Below are 10,000 nucleotides of genomic sequence, written 5' to 3'. Positions count from 1 at the left end.
AGACTCAGCGTATCTACTAATCGGGGATGGGGGCGGGGGGGGGGGTTGTACGTCGGGAGAGGACTTCATGAGTGTACTATGGTTTAGTGAAGTCTGGCATAACTTATATGTATTGGGATCAAATGCACCCATGAATGAAGATTTTCTTAGCATTAAAAATTGTATACACTTCTTTTTCTTTTTTTGCTGCCTAAATGCAAGGTTAAGTAACTTTCTAAATAGTTTGCATTAAAAATGTCTATTATTTTGCTGCTGCAGAGGATCAAAGTCGCTTGATGTAGCAAAGTGAACTCAAAAATTGTTACTGATTCATCAGAGCTCCTGCTCCTAACGTTTCGCTCCTCTGTTATTGATGGCAGGAGGGGGGGGGGGGGGAAGGGGTTCTACAAAGATCTGCAGTGAAGAGGAGAAAAAAGTATCTACAGTCTCAGGGAGGGCAGAAAAAAATAGGCTGTACACAAGGAGGAAATAAGTGCAGAATAGAAGCTGGCTTTTAACATAATATGAAGTGAAGATTGCAGCACATTGAATACATCCAATCTATATTACAGGGATAGACACAAAGTGTGCACTTCCAGCATGTAATACTGCAAGGGACACACAGCTCAAATCCAGCCTATATGACTGGTAGAAGACACTCAGACCTCACATCCAGCCTATATGACTGGGAGAAGACACTCAGACCTCACATCCAGCCTGTATGACTGGGAGAAGACACTCAGACCTCACATCCAGCCTGTATGACTGGGAGAAGACACTCAGACCTCACATCCAGCCTATTTGACTGGGAGAAGACACTCAGACCTCACATCCAGCCTATATGACTGGGAGAAGACACTCAGACCTCACATCCAGCCTGTATGACTGGGAGAAGACACTCAGACCTCACATCCAGCCTGTATGACTGGGAGAAGACACTCAGACCTCACATCCAGCCTGTATGACTGGGAGAAGACACTCAGACCTCACATCCAGCCTGTATGACTGGGAGAAGACACACAGACCTCACATCCAGCCTGTATGACTGGGAGAAGACACTCAGACCTCACATCCAGCCTGTATGACTGGGAGAAGACACACAGACCTCACATTCATCCTATATGACTGTAAGGGGGGCTTTACACGTTGCGACATCGCTTCCGAAATATCGTCGGGGTCACGTCGTTAGTGACGCACATCCGCCGCCGGTAGCGACATTGCAACGTGTAAATCCTAGGTGCGACGATAAACAAACGCAAAAGCGTCGAAAATTGGTGATCTGTGTAGCGTCGTTCATTTTCATAATGTTGGGGCGAGCGCAGGTACGATGTTGTTTGTCGTTCCTGCAGCTCCACACATCGCTGTGGGTAAACCCGCAGGAGCGAAAAACATCACCTTACCTGCGTCCTGACGGCAATGCGGAAGGGAGAAGGTGGGCGGGATGTTATGTCCCGCTCATCTCCGCCCCTCCGCTTCTATTGGCCGGCCGATTAGTGACGTCGTGGTGACTGCGCTGTGACGCCGAACGCACCTCCCCCTTGAAGGAGGGATAGTTCGGCAGTCACAGCGGTGTCGCCGAGCAGGTAAGTGCGTGTGCAGCTGCCGTAGCGATAATGTTCGCTACGGCAGCAATCACCACTTATCGCATGTGCGACGGGGACGGGTACTATCGCGCTTGGCATCGCTAGCCGATGCTAGTGATGTCGCAACGTGTAAAGCCCGCCTAAGAGATGCTCAGCACTCAAATCCAGACTAGATTACTGCAAGGGACATACACAGTTGTCATCCAGCCTATATTTCTGGGAGAGATGCTCAGCCTTCAAATGTGGCCTACATTACTGTGAGGCATGTACACAGCCCACATCCACCTATATGACTGGGAAAGATGCTCAGAACTCAGATTCAGCCTATATTACTGCAAGGACTATGCACAGTTCCCACCCAGCGTATATTATTGAGGGACATGCACAATTCACATCCAGCCTATATTACTGGAAGATCCACACAGCAATCAAATTCAGCCTATATTACAGGGGGTACACACCTAGCTCACATCCAACCTATATTAGTGGGGGGAACACACTTGGCTCATATATGTGCAGTGCTCCACATCCAGCCTATATTACTGGGAGAGACAGACAAAAGAGCTCACATCCAGCCTGTATTACTAGGAGGAACACTCCCACAAGAGAACAATCTGAAAACTTGGATCATACTGCATATTAAGAGACCTGAAAATAATTGAAGCCTTTAAAGACTTTCTGGTCTTCCTCCATTTACTGCTAATCAGCCCAGTTTTCTAATGCAGTTTGATGGGGACATATACGCGCTCAATATTACCAGTATCCATATTCAGCCTCTTTAGCCATTGGTTTGTCATTAAAGGCAATATCCAGGATTGGAAATACTCTGTTGCTTTCTTTCAGAGAGAGCGCCACTCCTGTCCATGGGATGTGTCTTGTATCACAGCTCTGCTCTACTGGATTCTTTAGAAGGGTGATCTGCAATACCACACACAGCCTGTATTCAAGGGTGACCCCTGTTTTTTAAATACCGTAAATCAGCCCTACTTTTCAATTTCTGTAAACCCTTATTGACAAGGGCACAATTAAAGGGCTTGAATTTGTGCAGCACACCTTGCCATTTCAGCATGGTAGGGGTTGGCAGAAGACTGAATAATACAGCCGCCTATGTGATTTCTGTAACGGACTACTTAACGGTAATTTTTTTTTTTTTTTTTTTTGTAGAAAGTCTTATTTTCTCTGGGAGGATCTTTTCTGTATTACGCTGACCGGTTCAAGTTGTACAGTGCCTTCTGCGCCAGTCACACGAAGGTCCCGAAAGTGTTAGTCAAAGGTGAGTTCATTTTTTTTTCCTTAACCCTCGGATGGGATTAATGTGCCTGACAGGCCCTTCGCTTTTACTTTCATTTCTCCCTCCTCACCAGATTTCAGGATATCCCCTCTCTCCAGGTAGTCTCCTGGCTCTAGCTGCTGTGTGAATCCTGATACCACAGTTGGTCTGCAGAGCTTCAGGAGGGCAGATATACCTGTGCTGGCTTCTCAGGCTCATTGTTCCCGAACACATCACACTTTATAGGGTTGCTTTTGCTCTGCAAATGTGTTTTTTTTTTTTTTTTTTTTTTTTCTGGGGAAACTTCAGGATCTAATTCTGAATAATTATGTGTGTAATATTATTTTAGGTGCCTTGAAATTGTTTTTTTTGACAGATCTTTCTCTTTTTAATAACCGTTGTGTTATAACTGGGGGCTATTTGGTGGGAGTTTTGAAATGTGTGTATTTCAGAGTTATTACTTTTATGTTGAGTAAATGGGTTTGTTTTGTACCTGCTAATGTGTAGTCTTTTTTTATTGCATCCCTATGAAGGTCTCTGATCACTTTTAGATCACTGAAATTGCAAAAATTAGATGATATAGGTATTTTTCTAGCCTGCGCCTGACATGCACATTATTCCCAAACTCGTTATTAAAGATATTGTTCCCACCAGAGGGTTAACAAGTCATAAAAACTCTTTAAGTTCCACCTCTACCAAACCGCATAGAAGGACATCTAGGTCAACACCTTTATATCTCCTATCTGTTGCTGTATTCCTGAGACTGTTAACATTTGTATGCAAATGAGGTGTTATGTGCACTGGTCATGACAGAACGCTTCTCGAGCCTCAGCCTCCAGAGGTGGTTTCCCCACCTAGTACAAGCCTCCTTAGCTTAACTGATAACCTCAGTGTGTGACATCAAACTCCAGGTAAGGAAATCAGACGGTAAGCGAAATCAAATTTTATAGAAGCTGGCACTGAGTAGAGAAACAAGCTTTCTAGGCTGAGGCTTCGGAAGTCCTCAGTCGCACCCAGAGCACTTAACACCTCGTTTACAATTGAATAAAATGCATACTACTTGGGAGTGCAGCAACAGATAGAAGTTATAAAGGTGTCGATGGATTTAGCTTTTTAAGAACTGCTCGACCATATAAACTGTAATGATTGGTTGATCGTACTGATAAAATCACTTTGGAAAAAAAATAATAATAATAAAAAGGTGGCAGGTGGTGTAGAATGCGGCATCTGTTCACACTGGCTATTTTTATGTATTTTTTTTTTTCTAATATATATTCTACACCACCTGCCACCTTTTTTTTTTTTTTTTTTTTTTTTTACATATATCCATCTGTATGTATCAGTGTTTTTATGTATAATATATCAATATAGATATACATATCTTTAACAGTACTTGTGTGTGTATATACAGTTTGAGTGTAAAATATATATATATACAGTGGTGTTCATAAGTCCTGCATAGACTTAAAGAAAACTATCTATTTCATACTTCGGCATCGCTACAGTGACACTGGTGGAACATATATGTTTTTGTAATCCCTCATTGTATGCCATACTCATTTTTGAATGTCCCAAGTGTATAAGTTGTTATGGTATGTGTATTTTTGATTTTTTTTTTTTTTTTTTACAGCATAACCATACCTACACCAGTGCAGTGTGTAGAATGGTGAACAGGTTTCTAAGTTCATTACCTTCCAATGCAAGTTCACACAGACTTAAATTTTACTTTTTAAGATGTATTATTTTTTATGTAATTCAGAGTCCTGATTCGGGCCTTTTGAGTGCATCTTTAGCTTATAATACTTTATTGGCCAGCCTTTGCTCTTGAGCACCAACTTGCATCTCTGTGGCATTGAGTGAACGAGCTTCTGCATATGTTCACGAGTGATGATGTGGTTCCAGGCCTGTATCAAAGCCTCAATCAACTCTCTCTTGGTCCTTGGCTGTTTTTTAGATATCTCTATTGATACCTTGTGCCACAAATTTTCAACTGGGTTGAGGTCCGGGGGACTGGGCTGGCCGATCAGTAGTAGCCACCTTGTTCTTTTTTTTTTTTTTCCATTCCGTTACTGTCTTAGCTCTGTGACAAGGAGCATTATCATCCTGGAAGATATAATCCCCTGAAAACAGGTGTTGAGCAGACGGCAGCATTTCTTATTAAGGATGTCCATGTATTTTTTGCATTAACCATACCCTCCACAATATGAAGCCTTACAACACCATTGGCTGCCATACAGCCCCAGACCATTACTGTCATCGGATGTTTAACAGAGAAGCTCAAACTCTCTGGCTTGTACTCTTCATGTGGAAACCTTCTCACATAAGACTTGCCATCATTTCCTAAAATGCAAAAGTGCTTTCATCACTAAATAGCACTTTTTCCCACTCCTCCTTCCTCCATTTTGAATATTTCAATGCCCACAGTTTTCACCTTTGTCTTTGTATGGCTGTCATCAATGGCTTCTTTCGGGCCTTGCACCCTCTCAAGCCGGCTTCCAAACATCTCTTCCTAACAGTTGATGTTGCTACCTCAATATTGGCCCTTTTCTTGCCCTTTTCTTGCCTTTTCTTGCCCTTTTCTTGCCCTTTTCTTGCCTTCTCTTGCCCTTCTCTTGCCCTTCTCTGCCCTTCTCTTGCCCTCTCTTGCCCTTCTCTTGCCCTTCTCTTGCCCTTCTCTTGCCCTTCTCTTGCCCTTCTCTTGCCCTTCTCTTGCCCTTCTCGCAGAAGCTGAGGAGAGGTGAGCTTTCCATTGCAAGGGATGTTCTTATCAGTACTCTATCCTCCCTTTTAGTTGACTTTCTGGGCCGACCCGATCTGGGCCTGTCCTGGGTAATTCCAAGCTGCTTATGTTTCTGCAAAACTCTGATTACAGCCGACATATATATATATATTATATATATATATATATATAATTATATATATAATATACACACACATTTATATATATTATATATATATATATATATATATATATATTATTATATAGTATATATATATATATATATATATATATATATTATACACACACATTTATATATAGTTATATATGTCTGTCTGTGTGTGTGTGTGTGATATATATATTGTATATACTGTAATTTATAAGTCTGTGTGTGTGTAATATATATATATTATAGTATATATATATATATATATATATATATAATACTAGAAGGTGGCCCCCGATTCTACGCATCGGGTATTCTAGAATTTACGTATTGTGTATTTTTGTAATAAATATATATATATTATGATGTGTGTGTGTGTGTTGTGTGTGTGTGTGTGTATATATATGTATATTATATATATATATATGTTGTTGTGTGTAGTTAGTTACCAAGTGTTTGTGTAGGGCGCTGTACATGTTCTGGGTGTGACTGGGGGTGAGAGCGGTGTTGTATGTGTATTGTGTTGTTTGTGGAGCGCTGTGTGTCTGTAGCGTTGTGTGTGTGTGTGTGTGTTGCGCGGTTTGTGTGTGGGATGTGGTGTGTTTTGGGGGGAGGTATGTTTTGTGCAATGTGTGTGTGTTGCGTGGTATGTGCGTATATTTATGTATGCCGCGGTGTTTGTGTGTTGGGTGTTGTGTGTGTGCAGCTTTGTCTGTGTGTGTGTGGGTGTCTGTGTAGGGCGGTGTTTGTGGTTCCGCAGTGTGTGTTGGTGGTGTTGTGTCTGTGTGTGTGTGTGTGTGTGTGTGTGTGTGTGTTGGGAGGAGGTGCGCACCTCCCATCGTGCTCCATCCGCCATGCTGCGCACTCCCAAACGTGGTCCATCCGCCATGCTGCGCACTCCCAAACGTGCTCCATCCGCCATGCTGCGCACTCCAAACGTGCTCCATCCGCCATGCTGCGCACTTCCCAAACGTGCTCCATCGCGCCATGCTGCGCACTCCCAAACGTGATCCATCCGCCATGCTGTGCACTCCCAAACGTGCTCCATCCCATCAGCCTCCTCTGCCCCCAGCATCAGCCTCTCTGCCCCCAGCATCAGCCTCTCTGCCCCCAGCATCAGCCTCTCTGCCCCCAGCATCAGCCTCTCTGCCCCCAGCATCAGCCTCTCTGCCCCAGCATCAGCCTCTCTGCCCCCAGCATCAGCCTCTCGTGCCCCCAGCATCAGCCTCTCTCTGCCCCCAGCCATCAGCCTCTCTGCCCCCAGCATCAGCCTCTCTGCCCCCAGCATCAGCCTCTCTGCCCCCAGCATCAGCCTCTCTGCCCCCAGCATCAGCCTCTCTGCCCCCAGCATCAGCCTCTCTGCCCACGCTCTCGCATCAGCCTCTCTTGCCCCCAGCATCAGCCTCTCTGCCCCCAGCATCAGCCTCTCTGCCCCCAGCATCAGCCTCTCTGCCGCCCCAGCATCAGCCTCTCTGCCCCCAGCATCAGCCTCTCTGCCCCCAGCATCAGCCTCTCTCCTCCCAGCATCAGCCTCTCTCCTCCCAGCATCAGCCTCTCTCCTCCCAGCATCAGCCTCTCTCCTCCCAGCATCAGCCTCTCTCCTCCCAGCATCAGCCTCTCTCCTCCAGCATCAGCCTCTCTCCTCCCAGCATCAGCCTCCTCTCTCCTCCAGCATCAGCCTCTCTCCTCCCAGCATCAGCCTCTCTCCTCCAGCATCATCAGCCTCTCTCCTCCCAGCCTCAGCCTCTCTCCTCCCAGCCTCAGCCTCTCTCCTCCATCCAGCCTCAGCCTCTCTCTCTCCCAGCCTCAGCCTCTCCCTCCCAGCCTCAGCCTCTCTCCTCCCCAGCCTCAGCCTCTCTCCTCCCAGCCTCCTCCAGCACGCCGTGCTCCTCTGCCGACACTCACAGATCCGATCAGCATACACTCGTATACACTCACACCCACCCGATCGGCATACACTCACACCCACCCGATCGCATACACTCACACCCACACCCGATCGCATACACTCACACCCACCCGATCGCATACACTCACACACACACACATTGACGATATTGCACATACGCGCTCACTCACAACATCCGGAGATACCACATGCTTCTGGCCATGTGATCCTCCGGCAGGTCCTGGAAGCTCACTGCAGCACAGTATCGCGGCCGAGAAGCAAGCGAGATCTCCGGATGCTGTGAGTGTGTGGATGCGATCTGATGTGTGTGTGAGGTGTGTGTGTGAGAGGTGAGTGTGATCTGATGTGTGTGTGTGTGTGTGTGTGTCTGTTATGTGTGTGCGTGTGGATGTTCCGCCGCTGCAGGACCTTGATGCGCTGGTAACTATGCTACCATGGTTACCAGCAAATCCCGTCCCCCACTCGCACGGGAGCCCACACCAGCATAACGGCGGCAAACCCCAGCAATGCGAGGGGGTATGTGTCGGCTGGGTTGGCGGCGTACGCTGGTGTGGGCTCCCGGGGGTACAGTACTCACCTGGGAGTCGTGTCCTCCGTGTCAGTTCGAGGGATGCGTGCGGGGGGCGGGGCCAGAGCGAGCGTGCATTGCGTGAGGGGGGGCGGGGCGTGGCCGAGTTGCCAATACGTGCAGGGTGCCGGGGCGAGAGGCCAATCCGTGTGGGAGGCGGGAGCCTGTCGCGAGCGGCCGGCCAATCCGTGTGGGGGGGGAACCAGGGGCGAGCGACCAATCCGTGCGGGGGGGGGCGGGGCCATGGCGAGGCCAGCGGCCTCAATCCGCTTTGTGTCACCGTAAGGACACAATTTGGGCCTCTCGCCCCGGCACCCTGCACGTATTGGCAACTCGGCCTACGCCCGCCCCCCTCACGCAATGCTCACGCTCGCTCTGGCCCCGCCCCCCGCACGCATCCCTCGAACTGGACACGGAGACACGACTCCCAGGTGAGTACTGTACCCCCGGGAGCCCACACCAGCGTACGCCGCCAACCCAGCCGACACATACCCTCGCATTGCTGGGGTTTGCCGCCGTATGCTGGTGTGGGCTCCCGTGCGAGGTGGGGGACGGGATTTGCTGGTAACCATGGTAGCATAGTTACCAGCGCATCAAGGTCCTGCAGCGGCGGAACATCCATACGCACACACATAACAGACACACACACACACACACACACATCAGATCACACTCACTCTCACACACACACCTCACACACCACATCAGATCGCATCCACACACTCACAGCATCCGGAGATCTCGCTTGCTTCTCGGCCGCGATACTGTGCTGCAGTGAGCTTCCAGGACCTGCCGGAGGATCACATGGCCAGAAGCATGTGGTATCTCCGGATGTTGTGAGTGAGCGCGTATGTGCAATATCGTCAATGTGTGTGTGTGTCGTGAGTGTATGCGATCGGGGTGGGTGTGAGTGTATGCGATCGGGTGGGTGTGAGTGTATGCGATCGGTGGGTGTGAGTGTATGCGATCGGGTGGGTGTGAGTGTATACGAGTGTATGCAGATCGGATCTGTGAGTGTCGGCAGAGGAGCACGGCGTGCTGGAGGAGCTGGGAGGAGAGAGGCTGATCCTGGGGAAGGCTGGGAGAGAGAGGGCTGAGGCTGGGAGGAGAGAGGCTGAGGCTGGAGGAGAGAGGCTGAGGCTGGGAGGAGAGAGGGCTGAGGCTGGGAGGAGAGAGGCTGAGAGGCTGGGAGGAGAGAGGCTGAGGCTGGAGGAGAGAGGCTGAGGCTGGGAGGAGAGAGGCTGAGGCTTGGGAGGAGAGAGGCTGAGGCTGGGAGGAGAGAGGCTGATGCTGGGAGGAGAGAGAGCTGATGCTGGGAGGAGAGAGGCTGATGCTGGGAGGAGAGAGGCTGATGCTGGGAGGAGAAGAGGCTGATGCTGGAGGAGAGAGGCTGATGCTGGGAGGAGAGAGGCTGATGCTGGGAGGAGAGAGGCTGATGCTGGGAGGAGAGAGGCTGATGCTGGGAGGAGAGAGGCTGATGCTGGAGGAGAGAGGCTGATGCTGGGAGGGAGTGAGAGGCTGATGCTGGGAGGAGAGAGGCTGATGCTGGGAGGAGAGAGGCTGAATGCTGGGAGGAGAGAGGCTGATGCTGGGAGGAGAGAGGCTGATGCTGGAGGAAGGCGAGAGAGAGGCTGATGCTGGGAGGCAGAGAGGCTGATGCTGGGAGGCAGAAGAGAGGCTGATGCTGGGGGCAGAGAGGCTGATGCTGGGGGCAGAGTGAGCTGATGCTGGGGGCAGAGAGGCTGAGTGCGCTGGGGGCAGAGAGGCTGATGCTGGGGGGCAGAGAGGCTGATGCTGGGGGCAGAG

The 10,000-nt window shown here is 49.1% G+C and overlaps 1 protein-coding gene across 1 annotated transcript in view; it reads left to right on the top strand.

Annotated features, from left to right (window-relative positions):
* The window catches only part of TIAM1 (TIAM Rac1 associated GEF 1), a 349,052-nt gene that overhangs the window by 322,530 nt on the left and 16,522 nt on the right, over window positions 1–10,000 (top strand). Inside the window, 2 exon segments of the mRNA XM_075333370.1 lie at window positions 2,727–2,835; window positions 3,182–3,255. Coding sequence (XP_075189485.1) covers window positions 2,727–2,835; window positions 3,182–3,255 — 183 coding nt within the window.

The sequence above is a fragment of the Anomaloglossus baeobatrachus genome, chromosome 2, assembly GCF_048569485.1.
Source record: "Anomaloglossus baeobatrachus isolate aAnoBae1 chromosome 2, aAnoBae1.hap1, whole genome shotgun sequence".
Classification (NCBI taxonomy): Eukaryota; Metazoa; Chordata; class Amphibia; order Anura; family Aromobatidae; genus Anomaloglossus; species Anomaloglossus baeobatrachus.
This window is presented reverse-complemented; position numbering and strand designations above follow the sequence as displayed.